General features: G+C 40.3%; 2 protein-coding genes across 2 annotated transcripts in view; one reads left to right on the top strand and one right to left on the bottom strand.

Moving 5' to 3' along the window:
- ndrg2 (NDRG family member 2) overlaps positions 1–17050 on the top strand; it is a 30034-nt gene extending 12984 nt beyond the window's left edge. Inside the window, exons 2-16 of the mRNA XM_080051944.1 lie at positions 6230–6312; positions 8501–8542; positions 8797–8902; positions 9023–9143; positions 10505–10567; positions 11472–11532; positions 11760–11846; positions 12122–12178; positions 12291–12394; positions 12490–12528; positions 12640–12691; positions 13045–13092; positions 13204–13239; positions 13664–13715; positions 14056–17050. Coding sequence (XP_079908070.1) covers positions 6241–6312; positions 8501–8542; positions 8797–8902; positions 9023–9143; positions 10505–10567; positions 11472–11532; positions 11760–11846; positions 12122–12178; positions 12291–12394; positions 12490–12528; positions 12640–12691; positions 13045–13092; positions 13204–13239; positions 13664–13715; positions 14056–14219 — 1104 coding nt within the window. The 5' untranslated portion in view covers positions 6230–6240 and the 3' untranslated portion in view covers positions 14220–17050. The remainder of the gene's footprint in view (positions 1–6229; positions 6313–8500; positions 8543–8796; positions 8903–9022; positions 9144–10504; positions 10568–11471; positions 11533–11759; positions 11847–12121; positions 12179–12290; positions 12395–12489; positions 12529–12639; positions 12692–13044; positions 13093–13203; positions 13240–13663; positions 13716–14055) is intronic.
- Positions 17051–18590: 1540 nt separating this feature from the next.
- Positions 18591–22127, bottom strand: LOC307269524 (protein translocase subunit SecA-like; the record flags this gene model as incomplete). The annotated part of the gene is made up of 1 exon (XM_080052498.1): positions 18591–22127. One exon carries the CDS (start codon positions 22125–22127, stop codon positions 18591–18593), a length of 3537 nt encoding a protein of 1178 aa, XP_079908624.1.
- Between the last annotated feature and the right edge of the window lie 1300 nt (positions 22128–23427).

Below are 23427 nucleotides of genomic sequence, written 5' to 3' on the forward strand. Positions count from 1 at the left end.
ACTGTAGCCCACTGAACCTCAAACAAGTGTCTGTTTGAAATGACCTGGAGATACAAGGAAAGTGTGTGAAGCTCCCACTTCTGCTAAGAACCTCTCGCTGCACAGCTTTGAACTACTCGACATCTTTGCCTTTGCGTATTGAAGACGCAGCACATCTTGGACTGTAAATCAATCATATCGGTATATGGGTAGCAGATCGGCATGTACAGAACGTAGATATAGATTGCAGTTTGTATGTTACAGAGTTTGTATCAAGTATCACATGACTCAAGTGAACGGGTTTGCAGTAAAGAAGCCTTGGGAAGAAAATGTCTCAGTTACTCACTGTGCAAATCAATGTAAACTTCACACGAGCCTATGAAAAAGCCCCTTTTGGTACCACTTTTTAAGGCATTAGAGCATCATTTATAACCACAAACAAGTGTCTTTTTGAAATGATCTGGAGATAAAAGGAAGTATGTAAAGCCCCCACTTCTGCTAAGAAGCTCTCGCTGCACAGTATACAACTCGACATCTCTGCCTTTGCATATTGAAGACGCCGCACATTTGCCACAGGGTTAAACTTTCAGCGTTGCAGCCTTCAGCCTACAGTCTCGATGTTAGTGACCTGAATGCTCGGTGCCCTACTTTAGCACACTATTTACGTGTCTGGTTGTGTGTATCCGAGTGTCTGGGCGCGCCTCTTTGTCTGGAGCTGCAAATACTAGTGTCAGCACAGAGAGAGAGAGAGAGAGAGAGAGAGAGGGGGGAGAGAGAGAGAAAGAGAACAAATGAAAGAAACTAGTCTGCCAGCCTGCGGACTGTTTGCCCATTTTTTCCTTTTCACTCGCTGTCGGGTTGGAGAGAAAGAAAGAAAGAACGAGAGATAGAACGAGAGATAGAACATCGCGGGGAGAAGCTGATGCAGTGTGACAAAAGATGGATGGAGTGAGAGACACAAGGAAGAGTGCAGAGCTGTGAGAACGAGATTGAAATAAAGATGAAGAGGGCAGATGGAGAGGGAGGGAGAGAGAGAGTGTACCAGTCATATCAGCTCTGCCGACAGCACTCTAGCGGTTGATTAAAGACAAATACAGGTGCAATTTGAAGTGGAAAGCCCTATTATTTAGGTCTACGTTGAGTTTCTTCTTGCAAGTCTGTCTGTAAGAGTAGCTTTTCCTACCTCACCAGCTACAAATGGCTCGTTGTGATGACAGGAATACAAGCTCTGATGGCTCATACTTTGCTGGCAAGAAGCTGGCCCAAGTAAAACATTATTTTTCCTCTTGCAGTCCCTCATTTGTAGAAATGCATTGCTGTTGACTGCTGTCTCCAGCTAGACCCTGAGCACCTTTTCTTGTCTACTCATTTCTTTGTGCAGGAGGGTCAACGCAAAGCCCAAAACGTAGAGAAGGTCTTATTTGACCATTTCTAACACACGGCAGCTTGTGTTAGCGCTAATCTGCTTTCATTCAGTTTGTTCAGAAAATCCGGCCTTGATTCCTCGATGACCTTCTCTTTTGGTAGCAAGTATTCTAGTTACCTATGTATCAAAGGCAGGAGGGAAGGAAAAATATCAAATGTGCTCACAGAAAAGCATTACACTGGATCAAATCTTGCGTTATCTCATGTTGCAATATTTGAATTTATGTTGGTATAATACGTTTTCCAGCACTTCCATGGATAAACGTGTTGTAGGTAAAAAGGCCAACTAGAAATATTGGTCAGGGAAAGCAAAAATCTTGGACTGTAAATTAAACATATGGCTATATGGGTAGCAGTTTGGCATGTACAGGGCGTAGATATAGATTGCAGCTAGGATTTTACAGAGTTTGTATCACGTATCACACGACTAGAGTGAAAGGGTTTGCAGCACAGAAGCCAATTGGGACTAAAATGTTTCAGTCAGTCACCACCTGCACTCTGTAAATCAATGTTAACTTCACACAGTGACTATGAAAAGTCTCTTTTTGGTACCACTTTGGTACAGGCATTAGAGCATCATTTATAACTATAAGACATTTATGTTTTTTACTATATGTTTTCCTCATTAGAGTAACTGGTAACTCCCCTTTTCTGCCAAGGCAGTTTAAGGGCCAGTTCGGGGGAAGGTGCCAGGAACTCCCAGCCAGGAAAACTACTTCCAGAGTGGCACCAATTCTTTGCTGGTCGAGAACCAAGAACTGCTTAAATCAGGGGGCCGGGGAACGGGATTACCATGACCAACCAGACTAACCAAAAATGTGTGACTGACAAGACAGCTTTATGAGACAAGTAGTCAAAACATAATTGCAGCCCATGGGATGAGAAGCACAAATACCCTGCTGGACCAATCGTGTTTGGCTACGTACTGTATGTACGCTCGCAAAGGAAAGCCAGCAGAAACAATTGTAAAGAATTGATGTGCTCCCCCTTTTGTTGTTGTTTTGCTTGAAGGTTGTGCTTGTGCATGTAATGACGTGACTGTCTAACCAGTGGAAAAGCAAACCGGTCCAAAGACAGTTTGCAAGTTGAACAAACAGCAGTCTGGCTCTAGCACCAGCACAGAACTAGAACCAGGTACATGTTGGTGCATTATATTCAACCATCAAATGCCTTCTTAGAAAGGACAACCCACTTCTTGAATGATGAGATTCCATTCTGTTGCTGTAGGATGATAACAGTAAACAGTGCTTTCACCATACTAGCACATACTTTAATTTCTGTGTTTAAAACATCAGTTTGAGTCAAAAAATGAAGCATGTCGCGCAGCAATCCTGCTATGGCATCTCAATGAGACGCCCCAGACCCGCAGCTGTTAGACTTAGCCGCTCAAATCAGCCTCTGGAGGGTTCAGAGTTGCTGTTTGGCAGCCTGAATCCAGAGTCACTGTGTGGTGACATTGTGCCTCATCAAAAGGATGAGGAGATGGAGACGGCGTGACCGAGCAGGACGGATGGGGGGGAGACTATGACAGCAAGGATTGACGAAAACAGATTGTGACATGTTGGAATGAGACGGGCCTGCAACTGAAATACCAGTGCTCTGCTGCTCTGCATGATTGTGAATGTGCATGAGACAAGCGTGGATTCATTTAGCCGGAGCGGTTATTCGACGCAGCCTGAAATCTGAGACGCGGCACCTGTTCGGGGGGCAACAGATGAACCGGACAACTGTTGTATAATGTGACAGCTAAAATGTGGACAAATTGGAACCAAGACTTTTTTTTTTTGAAAATGTGTCCTCTCCCCCATTTAGACTCCCCTCCCTTTTTGCACTTCTCTCCATCTACGTGTTTCTCTTTCCAATGGTGACAGACGGTGCCTCCTGTGCAGCTGAACAGTTATTACACGCTCTAAAACACACTCAGGTGGCGGACATGTTGTAAAAACAGGTGGATGATGGAGGGAGTAAGGCCTATTAAAGTGTCTCAGCATAGGTAAACTGTGTTTGCAGAGGAGAGAGTGTGTGTTTGCAAATAAGGGAGATAGTGCAGATTGAGTATAATGCAGGAGTTACTTGAGAACCGCTTAAATGCTTCTTTATGCATGGTCGTGTGACGGCGTGTTTCCTTCACTTTTTCCATCTGCAGGCTTTGGCAGCAGATTATGTAGCTGTGCATATCATAAGGTTGATTTAAAATTCTGGAAAACACTTCAAATTTGGTGAATACCTCCAAACGATCTGCTACCTGTCCATGTGTGCCGCTGGAAAAAAAATCTGGTGTACTGTTCATACACAGCCAAGGCTCTGTAAAGGGGAATGTTATGGGTAGGCCCCTTAGCTATACCTGTTTACAGATCCTAGGCTGGGCCATTTGATTCTTTTTCAGCGCACAGCAAAAACGTATTAATACATTGCTAGTGAAAACAATAATCACTTACAGAGTTAACATTATATACTTCATGTTCTGCTTGTTTTGTACTTTGTATAATAAGTTGGACTTATGGTGTGTTTTTATTCAACTTTTTTATATTGTGTGTGTGTGTGTGTGTGTGTGTGTGTGTGTGTTCTATTACTATTATTAAAAGGCTATTATTATAGCTTAGAGTCCCTTTTTAAAATAATCACATTGTGCAGATTCCTGGGGGATAAGGTTACAGATACACCACAGCTATCCTGTTGGAGGAATACCAGAGACCTATTAATATAGACAGAGAGGACCATATAAACAAACTTCTTTGCAGTCATGTCAGGACATCCCACAACTACTATAAATAGTTGGGGACAGCTGTGATGCAACAATCTAGTATTAGATAGTAAGCCCCGAGTGGTAAGTTTTAGGCTAAGGGTCAGCAAGCGTCTATGAGCAAGATGCTACCACCTACTTAGTTGGGTACAGGCCTTTTTTGTCAAGGTGGGACAACAGAAGAAGTATCAGACTATGTGAACATGTTTTTTTTAATTGGGGGGTTTTACATTCACATACATTGTAGAGAGCAGTATTCTTAATCTAGTTATTGTTACTTTGAAGTGTACATACCAATTTTTTTCATCTAACTTCAGCCTGACACTAATTCTAAGTACAGTGCAAGTGACAGCACAGAAGCGTGTTCTATTCATAGCCTACCAAAGAGAGTGCTTTAGAAATGTCAGCCACTTGTATATAGATTGATTGCAGCTTATTCACATATGCCCCACAGGCTTTTGTCTCTCCTCTGTCATCCACTCATTAAATAATGCCTTAATAAAGTGAGAATGCATTTCAGAACATACCCAGTCCTGTGTGTGGGTATGCAGTATAATCGAATGCCTGCATGTTTGTCTCTGCATTTGCATTGGTGCATGTGTGAATGTGCTACATACGCTGAGAGCATTTTAACCGCCATGGAGTCCTCGGCAAAGTCGCAGTCAAGGAACAGACTAGATAAGGGGATTTGGTGTTTCTCTTAGTTTTTCAGACAAACGCAATCAATGGACGTGAAAATAAATTTTATCAGGAGGACACCCACCAAAACCTTGCCTGATATTCACAGTGGTTGATAAACATGAGCATGTTATATTTAAAGAACTAATCACATAGCCGCTGAATGCTGAGAAGGGGCACTGTGGTGGTGGAAGGATTTTCATTTCTAAAGGAGGAGAGGCAGAGCTTAATGTATGCAGACTGAATTAGCGCTAAATAAAGATGGACAACCTGGTTTCACATATAGCAGGTGAATAGACACGAAAGGACAATGAACTAATGAATTGATTGACGGTTAAAATGAGTTCTTTGCAAATTCAATTGGATATGGATGAATTTTGACCGACAGATATGTGTTGGCCACTTGATTAAACATTGGGTGTAATCTTGCTGCAGGATTTCCACCATCAGACGATTATTATTGCATTTATTTTAGGGTTTTAGCCCTGGGTAGTTAGAGGCTGCAGCTGCTTTCCAATTTCTTTAAATAAACCAGTGGTAGGGGAAGCTTCTTCTCGCTGGTGATTTACGGCTAGTTCTATTATAAAAGAAAAGAAAAATACAATATGTGTATGACTATAAAATACTGTAGATGCATGTAGGAGGGCAGGGGAGATAGATAGCAAACAATGGTAGCAATTTGTCCGTGTGTGTGGGTGCGTGCGTGCGTTGGTGTGTGTGTGTGCGCGCGTGTATGTGTTTTGGTGGGTTATTATTTCCGTTTGAGACCCAGAGGGACATGGGCCCCCTGAGACAGTCAAGTCCAAAGGTCCCATATTTCAGCTTTAAATATCTGATCAGGCAAAATGCTCAACTGGACCACAATAACAACCCTTGCTTTGCTTACTAACTTTTACAAAAGATATTTAAGAAGAACAACATACATCAGACCTTATGTTTATCTTTTTTGTGCTGAGCCATTGACACAAATACAATATGATGTCACTTTCTATGTTCTGGAAACTCTGCCTTACCATCTGTTCTGTGTTTGATATGCCTCATACAACATGTCATGTAAGAAATGGGTCCACCCCTCCTCTTCTCTCTCATCTAGCTCTTTTCTTTTCTTTCCCACAATCCTTTTCTGCACATTTTCGCTGGAACTAAATACTAATTAACTTTCATAAGGTCCCACAATCCCAGAAGAAAGTCCCTAAGGAAAAGCGATACGTTTAGTATTTAATTACTCGCTGCAAAAATCCATGTGTTTTTGTGGCGCACCTGTTCCCACGTCACAGTTTCAAGGGTTTTAGAGGATCTCAGAATGAAATAAGATGCATCCATTGTGACGGTGCAGAGAACAGAACATCTGTAGAAGACACAGCCCAACATATTGTCATGCTCTGGTCTCCTCTACCTGTACAGGAGGTGACGCCATGACAACAGAAATGCAGGAGATCGCCATCACAGAGGAGAAGCCTTTACTCACGGGACAGGCTGAGGCAAAGGTCAGAGAACACACACACACACACAAACACATATACAAAAAACATACAGACACACACACACATGTTCATATCGTGCACACACTGGCTTACACACAGGCTGCATGAAAATACACACATAAGCTGCATTTCATGTTACCCAAGCATGGAGAAACAAGCATGCGGACACATAAGTAAGTACATTATGTGCATAATCTGACACCCCAGATACATGCCAGACAGTGTGTGTGTGTGTGTGTGTGTGTGTGTGTGTGTCCAAGGAGACAGAAAAACAATGGATGTTTTGTGTGTGAGTGTGGCGTTAGCATTTGTGCATGTGCGCAAGTGTGTGTGCCTTTTGAACATCAGTAAAGCCTAAATGTGTTGTGTGTGTGCATGTGTGTGTTTGTGTGTCGGTGCACAGCTGCAGCGCTGGCTTGTATCTGTGGGCTTGACGTCAAAGCCTGAGGGGAGCAAGAGAAGCTCCTCTGCTCTGCTGCCTTTGCAGACGCAGAACTGTCTGCAAAAGCAGTGCCGTGACAGCAGAGAAGTTTGTCTCTCACTGCTGACACCTGGTGGGAAAACAGGGAACTACAACACTTTAGAAAAACAAAACAAGAAAAAATCAGGATTTTCTCATTTTAATTTAGTTCCAGAGGTGTAGTGACATTGTTAACAAGATCAATGAATGTCGAAACAAAGCAGGTTTGAGTTGGTGAAAACTGCTGGCCATTTTGCAGCTAATTAGTTTTTTCTAAAGATTATTCATAGACTGTTGAGATGGTGTTTGTGGGGTCGACTCAAAATGAACTACAATAAAATTCAGTGGTAGATAAAATTCTAAATTAACACCTTTTTAATTTTCTAATGTACGTTGTTAAAGGAATTATTAAAAACCAAGTGTTTGTAATAAAAGAATTTGAGTCAAGGCAGGCTTCAGAGCAGGTGAAATTTACTTGCGGACAGCAGCAAGGGAATCAACAATGTATCTGGTTGGTACATGGTTGAATACAAAGATTGAACAGAAATAGCAGAGGTTTATATGGTCCAAAAAATAGGCGTGTACACACTTGTTTGTGTGTCCAGGTCTTGCAAGGGAGATGATACAATTGCACTGATAAGTGCAATAAGTCCTTGGACAGAATGTGCTGTGTGTTTCACATCTTGATGTGACAAGGCAGTTTTAAGAAAAACATGTTTACCACAGTGTTTGTGCCACAGAGTTCAATGTGAGGTGAATAGGTGAATAGAATGAGCATTAATATGTTATACAATCATAGAGAAATAGATTTCGTTAACATACGTATATAAAGAATAGTGAACAGAAGAAGAGGTTGTTTAGCATTGACAAATGTGAACCTCCATCGTTCACTAGGGCCTCCCGCCTCCACCCGCATGCATACAACATCCATCTTCTGTCACTGAACACATGCTAAGGTCTGCTATAACCGAGCTCTCATGTGGTTTCTATTGATTCAACTAGTGACCTTTTATAATCCAGCCAGTAGGACGTTTATCCAATAACAGAACCTCCAGGAGACTCCAAGCCCATCTGCACACGCCCTACTCCTCTCAAACATCCCGGAGAGCTTGTGAAGCTAGTAATTTATTAGCGGGGGTAAATGGACCCCAAGGTTGAAAAATGAATTGCCCAATTAAAAACCTCCCACTGACACACTCTCTCCATATAATCCTCAGCGCCCCTATAGTAACCACCTGCTCTTCTGAAGAGGTTCAGTGCTTTTAATGACGCCTGTCTTGCCCGAGTGGGTGTTAATTACGAAGCAAGGTCTCAATTATCTCTGAAGGACTTTGAAAGCCGGACAGAGAGAGAGAGACTTTCCTCTTGTATGTTATTGTTCCAAGTCAGATGTTTTTATTCTTTTTTTTTACAGACAAAACAGGGAATATCGAATTGAATTGATTTTAATGCCTTCATCATCATCATACTTTGTAAATTCAACAGATTTAGGAGCGCTGGTTCTGCGTGGTGAATACAATAAATACATTATGAACATAATAAAAACACAACTCTACTATAAAAACAATATGTTCCAGTTTGCATCATGAATGCAAGATTAAAAAGTAACACATTTTAAAGGTGCTGCATGTGGAACATTGCAGGAGGAGTTAAATATTAAAACGTGAGATCGATAACAATCACATCCCGGGCTTGTTCTAACTTCTACCTTTTTTCCTTCATTTCTCATAGGATGTTGAACTGGCTGCTAGGATACTCCTGGACCAAGGACAGGTAAGACTCTGTCCTTTCAAATGTACACACTATGCATTAAGGGTGGATCTTAAACCTTATATCATTGAACATCTTTCGTTTTGCACAGTAACTTTAGGGTTTGCAATGTCTCGTTACTTTTATTTTCAAAGGAAGGTTTTTAGAGACAACTTTAAATTGCAAGGGGAAAAGGCGTTTGTTATTCAAAGATACAGTGACTTTTGGAAGGACTACTTTAAAACATTACTTTCGGGCAAACGTTCTTCTTTCTCCAGGAGCACAGTATCGAGACCCCGCATGGTGTCCTGCACGTGACCCTCCACGGCACACGGACCACCCGCAGGCCTGCCATCCTCACCTTCCATGACGTGGGTCTGGACAGTGAGTAGCTCTCTCTCTCTTTTTCTCTCTCTCTCTCAACCTTTCTTTGTTTCTCAAGTTTGGCTCCCACAATCTTCTCACTTCTTAATGTTTGAATCCCTCTTTGACTTTTCCATACAGGCAAGAGCTGCTTCTCCACCCTGTTTAAGTTTGAGGAGATGCAGGAGATCGTCAAGAACTTCACCCTGATCCATGTGGATGCCCCCGGGCAGGAGGAGGGGGCCGCCGCCTACCCCGCAGGGTACGACATTCAACATGTGTATATTACATGTGTGCTGACATGCTGCTGTTCCCCTCATAGGACAGCACTAGCTTTGCTTTTTTCCCTCTTTTTTTTTACTTAACAGTTCCAGCTCTCACATCTCCCTCCTCTAATACGCTCGTCAGCGGTTTAAAGAAAATCCGTCCTTCTCTCTCTGTCTTTGCCCACCAACCCCATCATGATTATTTTAGAGGTTCAAAAAGGATTTTGATACGTTTATTGTAAATGCAATTTGACTATGACCCTTAAAGCGGCTACGAGTAACATTTAAATATCTTTTAAACAGCCTCATGTTTCCTCTGATAATCATAAATTACCTTTAACAGCAAACGAGACCATCAGTGCAAAGAAAGACGTTTTTAAATAGTTTATTACTGCTTTTGGTATGGTCGCACACCCAGTCCGATTTTCGGTTCGCTCGTGCAGGCTCTATGGTCACATATCCATATTGGTCGCAGATTTCAGTGTGGCGCAGCAACGTGATTTGAGAAGCCTATCCCTCCAGGTGAGGGAAGGGGAGCAGGAGCCTTGTTTGAGATGGTTATTTGTCGTCATAATGACTGATAACGGGGCTGAACCATCAAAGAAAAAAATGAAAATACAATGAAGAAAAGCTAAAAGGGAGAGTGATATAGGCTACGGGCGGGACGAGGGCGTTGCCAAGCAACGTGTATACAATTTCACGAGAGCGAAACTAGACTGCAGTGTTTACTCCTAAATGAATGAGCGGTTGGTACTAACACAAAGTTTGCTTTGCTTCACCATCATCAGATAACCATTATCTGAAATAGTCATTATTTACATCAACAACACAAACACATTACCTCATTGTGATCCATACTAACTGCCGTCTCTCGTTCATTCGCTTTCTGTGAGGACACGTCTTTCAGCTCCGTGAGAGAGAGTAGTTAGGTGACACTACTGCATCAACTCATTGCAATCAGGTGTGTGTGGCAGTGACTGGCATTAGTTGATGCAGTGTCAAAACCACTCTCACGGAGCCGAAAAGAGTCCTCACACTTTCAACACACGGACATGCACTATATTGCGCCCTTCTCAGTTCACACTCGCACGCCTGTCACGCGCTAGTAAACAGCTTTGCGATAGCGGCGTCGTAAAAATACTACCGCTTTTGTCCAAAGGGGACGCCAACGTGCCATCTTACTCGTAGTGGCTTTAACTCTTGCTAATCAATCTTAAAATCATACTTAATTACAATTAAGTGTTGGGGAGACATTTGTCAGAAAAAGTCACCCGCTATAGTACCTGACCTAACCTTGGTGCTCATATTATAGAGGTTCATTCATTAGACTGAGGTTGTTTGTGTTGTCTCTTCACAGTTACGTGTATCCCTCCATGGACACAGTAGCTGAGATGATCCCTTCCGTCCTGACGTTCTTCAAGTGAGTTAATTTTAAAGAATTTATTTTGACGTAAACACTAACATAATTTCACTTGGCCCTACTTTTAGGGTATACCATTTCAAAACAATTACATTACGTTGAATGGAGAGGACCCATTTTGAAGAGAATCAGGTTCACTTGAGAATTTCACTCCATTCAGAATCGTGGAGAATGATGTAATGGTGCAATTGGGTCAAGTTAACATTACACCCTTCGAAGAGCTTGGTTTTGTCCATCGGCACTAAATCCTAAATTGCTCATCATGACCAACATCTGCTGCGGCTAGAAAGCAGAATTACAAATCTTTCCAGGAACAAAAAAATTGTTCCGAACTTTCACTAATACTGACTTATTACTAAAGATTTAACACAGAGCACAGATGTTTCCACCCTTAATTTTTCTTCTTCTATTAAACCATAAACAACAGCACACTTCACAATTGTCTTGGCCTCTTTCAAGCTATAATACTTTCAGTCCCAACAAGCCCAGTTTGACAGTCACGCCTAGGTTGAAATTAAGGCAAAATAAATGGAACTGGCCTGGGGTTAGGGTTATTTAATATATAGCCCTGCACACCTCTCAAATCAACAGTAGAGTATGAGGGACAGGAGTGAGAAAAAAAGAGTAGGAAGTCGTTCTTTTTTTCATTATGCACTTCAATAAAAAAGTTGATATGTCGAATATAATTAAGTTGACATTCCAAGATTAAAGTTGACCTTTTGAGACTACATCAAACAGTGCATATGACTGCCTCAACAAAATGGGCTTTATGTTTGAATGTGTGTACATGCTATTCTATGTTTGTGTGTGTGTGTGTGTGTGTGTGTGTGTGTGTGTGTGTGTGTGTGTGTGTGTGTGTGTGTGTGTGTGTGTGTGTAAATAACTCTGCCTGTTCTTCTGCCAGCTTCCGTACTGTAATCGGAGTCGGCGTTGGAGCGGGAGCGTATGTCCTCTCCAAGTTCGCAGTGAGTAAACACATGTTCTTATTGGAGCTATTAACACTCCATATTGATTTTGTCGCAACACTGAAACATGGCTATAACGCCCACAATTTTATAGTTGTGAAATTAAAAGTGGGCCGCTTATCAGCCCATGACCTCAACGTACAGTACACTAACATAACTTTTACAATACATTTTATAAGGTTAGTTATTTAAACCGACCAACAACTTTGCTTCCTTTCTGTATTCAGCAAGCAAACCCTGACTCAGTGGAAGGTCTGGTTCTGGTCAACATCGACACCAACGCCCGAGGCTGGATGGACTGGGCCGCTCAGAAGGTATACGCTCTCTTTTTTCTATTACTTCCTTCCTTTGCTTTCCGAGTCAGGGCTGAATTCTCCTGCACGCACAAACATGTGGTATTTTAATCCAGTCGGTCCCTGCGCGGGTTCTCCATCAATTTCACTTTAGCTCTGGATATGTAATTATGTGACTGTATGCAATGGTTTGTAACCCAAAGCTGTATTGATTATGTCATTGTTTTATGATATTAGGGCTAAATGATGAACAATTATATTGATTTCTTCCATTTCCTCTTCCTCTCCCGCTCTAGCTCATCTCCGTGACATCCTCCCTCACCGAGCAGATCCTGTCCCACCTTTTCAGTCAGGTATCAACGCATGCACACACACACACACGCGCGCAAACACACACACACACACACACACACACACTCTTCTCTTAGTGTTTTGAGACGTGCGTCTTTTTTTATTTTGTTATAGGAAGAGCTTTCATCAAACACAGATGTAGTGCAGTCTCACAGGGAGCGCATCTCCAAAGCATCTAATCTGATGAACATAGAGCTCTTCTGGAAGACTTACAACAGGTAAACACACTCACAGACATCACAGCATAAACACATAGACAAACTCAGCATCCAACTGTGACCAATATGATGATCTCTTTTCCTTTCCCCCACAGTCGCAGAGACTTGATCATTGAGCGCAACAACACCTTCAAGTAAATACCCTCTAAACTTTCATCTAAATGTTTTGTTATTTCATGTTTTTTTTTTCTTCATATACATCTCTAAAGGCCACACCTTGTAATCTCGTCTCTTGTCACCCTCAGGTGTCCAGTGATGTTGGTGGTGGGTGATCAAGCTCCATATGAGGAAGCTGCGGTAAGTTTCAGCTGCTCTCTTTAAGTATACAAAATGCCGGAACTCAAATGACTTCACGTATTCTGATTCATATAAACACATTTAAGGTGCCGATTCTGGGGAATTCTTGTTGTCAAAAAACATCAATGAAAATCTCCTCACGATCTGCTGCCTGTCCGTACTGTCCCTCTTTACAGAGCCTAGGCTGTGTATTAACACAAGCATTGTTTTTCAGCGCACACATATTTAGCAAATCATGAGTTGATATTCACTGATTTTGACAAAAAAAGTGAAAGACAACAAGCATTCTCCAGAATTGCTGACTGTTTGTGAGTTTGTCTGAGGTTTACGGTGTTTCCTTCCGTGACCACCAGGTGGAGTGTAACAGCAAAATGGACCCAACCACAACCTCATTCCTAAAGGTAACTAACTAACTAACTAACTAACTAACCCTCATGTCTGTCTTTCTCGAGGTACCAGTCTGTTTAGTCTTAATTCACCCTTCTACACTTCTCCTCTGCCTCCCTCCACAGATGGCTGATGCTGGTGGTCTCCCTCAGCTGACCCAGGTAACGGCCAACCATCAGCCTCATTTCCATACTTCAGAAACTAGGCTGTTAAAGCTGCAACAAGCAAGATTGCAAACAAAGATTGACTATCACTCTAACCTACAGTAGTATATTAAAAGAAATGCATGCATTCTTCTTCAGGCACATACATATAAATACAAAACATGATCTGAAACAGCAGCAACCGCACCAAGAATGAAATCTTAACCTGCTATTGAAGTCATTTAAATTCAAAATCCACAAAAAAAAGATAAGGAACAGCTCTGAAAAGTGCCAATTTCACTGATTCAACTCTTTCAAATGAAAATAAATTACCTTTTGCTGCCACACGGTGTCGCTAAACGGCACTGTTACCTATACAAGTAGAAACACTTGATTGTAGAGATGGAATGTAAACCACCATTTCTTTTCCTTGTTTCTGCAGCCTGCTAAACTGACTGAGGCTTTCAAGTATTTCATCCAGGGAATGGGCTACAGTAAGTGTCTTATTGTAAAGATTACATGTAAAGTGATACGTAAGGGGAATATTGAATACTGTAATATTTTGATAACCGTGGATTCTTGCCTTTTGTGTGCAGTCATGCATTTTCTGTATCTGTATCAACAACCTTAACTGATAAGGATGCCAATATTCGATATTTCTTTATTTCTATTAGCAACAATGAACTCATCCTATTAACAAGTGAGGCCTATAACACAGCTTGATTTATCTGTGCTATAGAGCTCCATTGTGGTCCAAAAAACTGCATAGTGTCGCTAGTAATTTTTGTATTTGTTGTGATGCTAATCCATTTCTTTCCATCATTCTCTCCACAGTGGCTTCGTCTTGCATGACCCGCCTGTCTCGCTCCCGCACCACCTCCCTCTCCTCCTCCTACTCCATGGACGGGTCCCGCTCGCGCTCACGCACCCTGTCCCAGGGCTCGCAGGGCGGCCAGATGCCACCCAGCCCCTCCCAAACCATGGAGGTGTCTTGCTGAAGGAAAGAAAAAGAAAATGGTCGAGAGAGAGAGAGAAAGAGAGAGAGAGTGTGAGAAGGCGAAAGGAAGGGAAAGATGAGGCAGAGACAGGACGAATGGGTTGCTAATTTGTCACTAAACAACTCCCCTCATTCCCCACAGGAGCAGAGTAGGAATAATCAGACAGGGAGCGGGAGGGAGGAAGAGTGATTGCAGAGGAAGACAAAACTTAGCCTCAACATTTGGCACCACATACAGGGCCAATCCTTCTCCTTCCATCCCCCCTTCCAAGTGAAAACAAAGCGGATTGGGCTCTTCAACAATGAGTGTGAAAAGTGTAGGCTTGAAGAGATTAATAATAAGGGGGGATGTGGGAAAATAATGGCAATCAATCCACTCTCCCTCCCTCTATTGGAGCCCCTGTCAGCCAATAGAGACCTTTAATTTAGACAAGGAGGCCTATAGAGGACCACACACCTCGTATTAACCAATAGTAATAATTCTGAAAATGGTATTAATGTTGATGCTGATAGGATTATGTTGTTGATGACATTGAAGCTAATGATGATGATGATGATGATAATGGTATAGAAAAAAACAGTAACACTTTTCTCTTTAACACGCAATGACTTTAAAATGACATAGATTTAAAAAAAAAGACATATTATAGCAGAGATACTTATAACAATGTGTGTCTATTACTTTTTATGCTAGTTTTTACTGTGTTATTTTTGATTTATTTAATCAGATTATATTTTCTGATTTTGTAACCTGCCTCAGCAAGGGACTGAAGCCCAGTAACAGCCAATGAGAGCCATTATAATGACTACTTCCTCCTTGGTGTTGCCAGGTTGTTTATGTCTTCCATTTTGCCCCGTCCATGAGTGACTGTTTTGTTTCCCCATTATATGTGTGGAGTTGGGCAGCCACAGGAAGCTTATTTTTTTATCTTTTGGACTGTTTGGAAGTTCAATGCCTGGTATCAGCCCATGTGACTATTGATAATAATTTGATTTTATATTCTGCTAATGTGGATTTGGCTGTGTGTGTGCATGTGTGTGTGTTGTTCTGTTTTGTTCGCTTGGAGTTGTTAGAGAACGTGGCAGTCTGAAGGTAAACGTTAGTATTTTTCGTGCGCTTTAGCTAGCTAGCAAGCACCCTATTGTTAACACGAGTCGCACACTATAAAATAGTGCTTCCATTATTGTTGGCACTCTCGCACTGCGTTACAGAATATCCATGCTTGTGTCTGTCTACTCTACAGAAAGGGTAACATTTGCATTGCAGTGTCTGTTGTGGCCAGAAAGGATCACTGTATTTATTATCTGGGCTGTAAACTCTTAGCCTTGCCCGCACATTGATACCTCCTAACACACCCATCTAGTATACTTGAGTTTCTGTGCGATGTGAAGTAAAATCCCAGCAAGCGACAGGGTTAACAGATTGTTACGATGTGAATCTGTTTGTGCGTGTGTTTGTGAATGCCTAAGTAAATGTGAGATGTATGGAAATGCTTGTATCCTGTAAGCACAATTAATGCAGCAAAAAGGGCCAGGGTCCCATATAGAAAAGTAATTTGTAATGCAGTTATTGAAACCAACCAAAAGACCCCCTGTGACCGATCGATGCCAATGTACCAGCCTACTTCACTGCCAACACACTCACTTTATTATGAGAGTGTCAAATGATTTGCCAACATGTGCAACTTAAATCAACCAATCAGGATTGCAGCCAAATAGCATACTTCCTGCCAAAACTCAGAGCCCAAAAAGATGGGGTATTTTTGGGGTGAAAATCCAAAATGCTGTGAGTAAAGTTTGCGCCATAAGGCATCAGTTATAGTTTCTCAATGAGTCTAAATTCATCCTAAATAGTTAATATTTCAACAGCTAATCAACACAAAGCTTACCACTGCCCTACAACATGTAGCCATTGGACTGAGTGTACTTTTAAAATGACCCGTATTTGGACCCTATCCGTTTTCCTCTTAGCACATGTGCATTTGTTAGCATTGCATCTGATTTTCTGTTAAGCGTTTTTTAAGAGTCGGCTTGAGGTTGCTCTTTTCTTTCACGTGCCGTCTGTTTGAAGAAGTTGAGATTGAGCGATGTTGAGGAAAGTCAGTGGAGGGCTTCAGATTGGAGCTTTGAATAGACTGGTGCTTTGGTGGTTCACCTCCCCGTTAGCCCATCACCTAGTGCAGTTCACAACAACTGTTGCATTTAATAAGGAAAAAGCAAGTCTTGATGTTAGATGATTTGTGCTAAAGTGTGTAAATGCAAAATGTGAAGGCAAAACAGGATGCTGCCATGTTTTCAGCACCCATGTCACTGTCCAGAAGGCTGAATTGTAGAATGTAAATGTTTTACTCATGCTGTACTTAAATTTACATTCAAACAACCGGGCATGGGAACGTCTACCAAATAAGGGAAAATGGGTGGAACCTAGAAAATAAAAATAGCCAAATAAGGAAAAGGAGCAATAGTTATTTGTGGAGTGTTGAGCAGGGCTGTGTGATTGTAAATGCTTGTCCATTTTGTCTTATGTTTGTCCTTTATATTTACTCATATTTTTCTTTCCCCCCTCAATGTTTTGGAATTTAATTTAATTTTTGGTTTTATTTCTGTGAAGTGTTAGTTTACTGTCCCAATGTTCTCACAAGTTAGTTAAATGTGTGATAGTTCTTGTGTAACTTTTCTAGCATTAGCATTGATAAGGGAGAATAATATAATTAACAATGATGATGATGATAATAATAATAATTCAAAAAAATATTAAAGGTAAAGAGAATACAATCAAATGTACGTGTGTGGTTAATTTCTCTGTGTAAAACAAAAAACATCCTTAAAAAAGCAAACTTAAATATTAATAAAATCTTATGAGAAATATCCTGTCTCCTGTCTTGCATTTCCCAGAGGGAGTTAGTGTGTATTGTATACATTTTGCCTTGGGAGTATTTCTATTCATTTGCTAACTTTGTTGCTAATAAATACATCCACATTCCGACACACTATTTTTGAAAAAGCAATGACAGAATCTGCAGAATTAAGGGGGGACAAAAGCCCCAATGGTACTGATCATAGATAGTTGCAATATGGCTTCCAACACATAGGTGGCAGCACTGCTACTGACTACCCCTCAGATGGAAGAGTGGCAAAATAAATTCTAGACCATCTTGGATTTTACTGCTCTATTCAAGTTAAATGGAAATCACCTTAGCTCCACAGAAGTAAATATATATAACATTTTCTTGCTCTTTATATGTTTGTATGTTTTTAACATTATGCCATCAGTGCATACTGTGAAGACTACTATTACAAGAAACAAGAACAAGACCCTGATAGGTCTAGCTTGTACCTTGAAGCAATTACAAATTAATTTCCGCAGAATACTCAACAGTTACATAATACATATATTATAAATCTAGACTAAATCCCCCAAACCTTTGCCTACCTAGAGTACACACAACAATCTAACTGTAAATAGGGGGTTTACCTACAATTGAATACTGTTTTGTGATACTGTTCTAAATAGACTACTGTAACAGATCCTACATGACTTAACACAGTAGCATAATAAACCAGTGGCAGTATTTATATAAAAGTCAATCGTCCCTGTTAAGCCCATAGACTGTATAATCATCGTTTGTGCTTCAGTGTCTTTTGATATTGTGTTCAACAGGCAGAAGAGTTTCATTACACCCAACGACTAAACATATAATTTATGCTTTTATCATTTGAGTGTTGTTTACATCAATTTCATTATTATCAGTACTACATATATACAGTAGCATTCAACAATATTATTTTATACAAATACTCTAAAATACTCTAAAATAAGTGAAAGGTTTCTGTCCGGTATGGAAGATTGATTTTTATTTCACAAAAAACAAAATGCTTTTAAATTGTTATACAAATATATAGCTCTTCAAAAATAGGAACTTTCAGTGAATCAAAACTTCATATCCATCAATCAACAATAACTTTTCAAATGTAAGTGTTACAAATTCAGCATGAAGCATTTCTAAATTGCTCAATATATAAATGTTAAAAATGATAAAAACATTAATATTATGACTTATTTGAATAACAAGTAGAACTGTCAACAATTGCAATATACATTTAACATATTATGTGTGCTGTAACAATGAGCAGGAAATCTGCTTTGATTAACATCATATCTACATAAAAAATACACCTTAAACTGTCTGTTTCTCTGACTTGTTTTTTTAAAGAATGGGACATTTCCTCAAAACTTATTGCAGAACTTAAAAACCAAAAAGATGAACTTAAAACCCCAAAGCAAACTGGATCCAGGCCATTTCTTAGTTCCTGAAATTGTGTCGTCTTGTGAACATTTTTTCCCTGCATTTTTGCACAAGTGCTGGGCCATCTAATCAAACACTCGATTTATGGTCCTCTGGATCTTCGAAAAAAAGCCACCGAGAGAGAATAGTGTGTCTAACGTATAGACATGAGTCAGGCCCAGAGACTCAAGAGACATAAGTTCATTTATAATGTCAAAGGAGGGATGAGTGATGAGCTGAAGCATCACGAGAGGGTCTCTGCGTATTGCAGTCAGTGGACCAGTGGAAATAACTGCCAAGGGAAGAAAATGCATTAATGGAACCAGGAAGTAGGTTAGACTTTCCTCCACTTTTACATTCCCTCCTAAGTCTCTGGCCCTGTCAAGCTTTTTTATTGCCTCACTAATGTTAACTTTGAAATATAGCAACACTTTGTACCTGGCTATCATCTGATTGTCAAATCTTGTGACTGAATCGCTGCAGATGCCCTTGACCTGTTTGGAGTATCCATGAGTGACCTGAGTTTGATCACAGCAGAGCTCAACAGACTTAAGTGCATTTTGCAAGTCTACCAGAGCTTGATTGATGCAGTTTGGATCCTGATGACTGTTGTTTTGGGTTAGAGATGCAAAAGAACGATTGTAATATGCAATCGCTGCCCAGCAATGGTCCTCTTGTATGGCCTTCGTGTACATTTTGATACTTTCTGCAAGATCTCCCTTTTTGCGCAACTCATTGCCAAACGCAGTGTAGTGGTGCAAGTTTGATGCGGGTGACTCTCTATTTCCGAGTTTTGTCATGGCTTTTTTCAGATCATTAGATAGTCTAGTTTTTAAGTCTTCGATAGAATAGTTCTCATTGAAGTCGGTGAGTAGCCACATACCCCAGAATTCATTCAGGGCAGACAAATAGGAATCTTCTGGCTTGTTGTTGCTGCTTTTGTACACTTCCTGTAGTATTGTCAGATACTCACTGAAGAGCTCTTCCTTCTTCTTTATCTTTGGGACGTCAGACTCCAAGTAGCTAGCTAGTCCTTTAGCTACCAAGTCATCTCTGAATTTTTTAACAGTTTTTATTTCTGAATTGGCAATTTCATTCGTAATATGTGACAGCGTTGAAGGCATATCTTTTGAGATTTCCTCGCCATGGCCTTCTTGATATGACCTCAGCTGCCTCACTAAACGCTCTAGTTTATTTGTCAAAACTAGCAATTGGAGTGATTGTGAAAGATGGCTAAAGCACACAATGAGCTGAGCAGACCCAGGAGATCCTTGTCTAGCAGTGCGGCCAAATGCCTGTGCCTCAACACGAGCATTGTTTGGTAGGAAGGTCTGCACAACAAACAAACCCCCTGCTCCCTTTACAGATTCAGAAACCTGAAGGTCTGTTCCACGACCTGCCAAGTTTGTTGCTATAATGACTTCTCCTGTTTCAAGCCTCTTTTCTAAGACTGCAGAATTGTCCATGTTGTTGCTTATATAAAGCTTTTTTTTCAGGACTTTATCTCCTAGAGCATGGTGGAGAACCTTTGCTTGATTGATGGTTTCACAGATGACCAACACAGCTCTTTGATCCCTATACGAGGTAGGGTTGGTTTGGTCAAAGACAACATTGCAGATTTTCTCAATCCATTCTTTTTCATTTTCTACAATCACTCCTTCAACCTCAAACAGCTTTCTGCGTTTGAATGAGGGGATCTGACAGGTCTTAATTCCTTCATAGATTTTCTGCAAAGTCTCAGTCTCTGCTTCTTGGCCAAGAGTTCCAGAGATTCCAAAGATCTGATCTCCATACTTTTGAAGCAAGCCAACATTTGACATATAGTTTGTGATGGCTGTCATATCACTCAGCTTTGACTCATGTTTCATTTCAACAAACTGCTGTAGCCCATCCGTCCATTGCATGTTGTTTTCAACTACACCTGTGCAACTGTAGTCAACAGGCACTACCCCATGTTTCTCAATGATATATTGATGATCCTCTGTCATGGTTTTTGCATAGAATGCATTTTCAATCCAAACTTTTAGCTTAGATTTGACCAGGTTAGAGAGGAAGCCCGGGATATAACAGTGAATTTTATCTTGTCCCAATTCACATGGTGTAAAATGCAATGCACTTTGTATTTCTTCTTCTACAGCTCTCTGTACACTCTCGTCACTTGAATACATGTACTGACAGAAGCCTCCATTCAGTAAGAGCAATGGCACTCTCTGTACTTCAGCCTCTTGTTGTGGTCTAGTTTTCAGTTCTTCTATTGCTCCATTATTATTCATACAATGCAGAGCAAACTGACAACATGGATATTTCCTCTCTACTGTCATAAAGAACTTCGCCAACTGGTTGACAGTAACTGTAGCAGTTTTGTCAGTTAAAGGACTCACGTTCTGTCTGATGTCCTTGACTGAACCTTTTGGCAGTATACCTGTGTCCTCAGCTATTTGAAGGATGGTGAATTCAACACTTAACATCTCAACATCTTTGCCCTTTTTTATGTTTTCAAGCACAACTTGATGAAATGGGTATTTTTGTCCCACAGTTATCTCTGTGCCAATCTTACTGTACTGATTCACAGCGGCCCATACGAATGCCAAGAGTGGATTGAGGTTTTGTAAAGCAGGCATATCACTACTTAAATACACCGTATGATGACCCTTATCTAGCATCAAAGAATCCACTTCATCCACAATTGCACACTGAAATGTTCTCGGTCCAAATATGTCCATCCGATGAAAGTGGTGCCGAAGCCAGTCCCCAGCAAACTGCTCCACAGTACCATAAACAACCTGACAGGTGTAGCACTCTTTTAACTGTTTGACTTGTTTGTTGGTGTTGCAGTTGACACGAATATTCAAACATTTGAAAAAGGATTCCCATTTTTCCGAATCTCTTTCTGCAAGAACTGAGGAGCTGGACATGATGTCTACATGTTCTCCTCTCAAAGCCCGAAAAGCTGCAAACATTGCCACTATACATGACTTTCCTTCTCCAGTGCCAACTTGAATTAACTGCCCTGTTTTGGACAGAGCCATAATACACCAGCTTACCATCTGGGTCAGTCGTGGTCTGAAGTGAGTTTTCTCTGATGCCTGACAAAGCTTAAACAGGTCTTTTTTCAAGCTACTGCTCTGTGATCCATCATCGGGTAAAGCACTATCTTTATCAAATGAAGAAACAATGTCTCTCACGTCATTTAAAAGCGTTTCATCAATTTGGTTTGACTTCTGTTGGCGGATTTCTTCAAGAATTTCATCCAGTTGCTTTTCTCTTTCATCAGCTAACCATCTCTGAAGTTCTTCATCTGTTACAGCCGTGTCTCGGACCGACTCAGTAAGTGTCTTTTCTGTCGGACTTCTCCAGCTTGGAGTTATCAAATTAATCTGTATACAGTGCAACAATTCCAACATCCGTGAAAGTAGATGAGACCTGTCTTTGGTCGTTGACTCAAATCTCTTTAGTAGAGCATCAAATAAGTCAGTTGCCTCCTTTGAGCTCCAGCTGATGTCTCTAACCAGTCCTTGCAGCTTATTGACAAGATGTACTTCTTCATTGTTCACAGCAGTGAAGGAAGCTCTCAATCTGTGAAGCAAGTCTTCGCCTATGGTATCTTTATCAGATTCATCCATTTTGTGCAAGCAGTCAAATCTGGTCAAAACAGAAAGTTTAGAATTTTGAGATTCTTTCTTAAAACAATACATGTTCAACACACAATATGATAACTTTATATTCACTTAACTTTTATATTTGAGCAGTTTTAGCTCTTTTTATTATCGGCGCTGCACTAACAAGCAAATATTCACACATAACACAGGTATTTAACTATGTATTGTATTAGGGTTAGCTTTGTGTAGCTCAAAATATTTGTATCATTAATACATTTAATGTATTGTAATGACGGTCTGCACTTACCTGGTAACAAGATGAGTAAAATGCGTGTACACATCTTCATGTAGTGGTGCTCAGGTGTTCTGCAGCCCATACCTAGAAGTTATCTTTATAATCTTATTTTGGTTTCTTTTTCTTCACACCCGCCCAAATGGAATTTCCCTCTTTCCTTTTCTATTTACTGTAAATGAAGCTACGTTCTGCAATTGAAGCTCCACTACTTAATTATCTTTATTCAAGTTAATCCATTTTCAGCTACGGCAAAAGTTTATTTCTGGTCTTCATGAATGCTATCCACTAAGGATATCAATGCATAAAACCTCCCGAAAGAAAACATATCTTATCACCTTGTATTTACCTGTAACAGCAACAACTTTGTTATTGGAAACACACTACTGGGATGTATTCGATTTGGTCATATAACTTAGGTTTAATCTGAAGACATATGTTAAAAAAGAAAAAATTCAATATAAATAATAATACCACAAACAAACATATGCCCGAAAAGGAAATACGTGTAATCAATGTGACACATGTAATTAAACTCACTATTTAAAGGACTCCCACTGAAAATCATCACAGTCTCTTAAAATGCAAAGCAAACAAAATGCACTACATCAGTATTCTTTTTACCTGATCCAAGGGTTTGACCCGGATAAAACTGATTTTTTCTTCAAAACTTTTCTGCTTGGTTTTTCATTCATATTGTAAAGCTCTGTGTCTTGCCTGATTGCTACTTCATCTTGAACAATAATAATTTATTTTTAACTACATTTGAAGATACAGTTGATGGAATTACGGAATAGTAATTAATGTAGAAACTTTTAGGAAATATTTTTAATCATTGTGACAAATGCTATTACAATTTTCAAACATTTTAACAAACTAGTTCCAAATATCTTAAACTAAAAATTTGAAACAGCATACTCACATTGTATTCACTGAAGATAGGTCAAAGACAGAGAGCAGTATCTGCCACCAGTTAAAGAATAATATGTGATTATGTTTTGGAGATAATATATATATATATTTAAATCAAAC

Source organism: Ammodytes marinus (genome assembly GCF_949987685.1).
Source record: "Ammodytes marinus genome assembly, chromosome: 23".
Taxonomy (NCBI): Eukaryota; Metazoa; Chordata; class Actinopteri; order Uranoscopiformes; family Ammodytidae; genus Ammodytes; species Ammodytes marinus.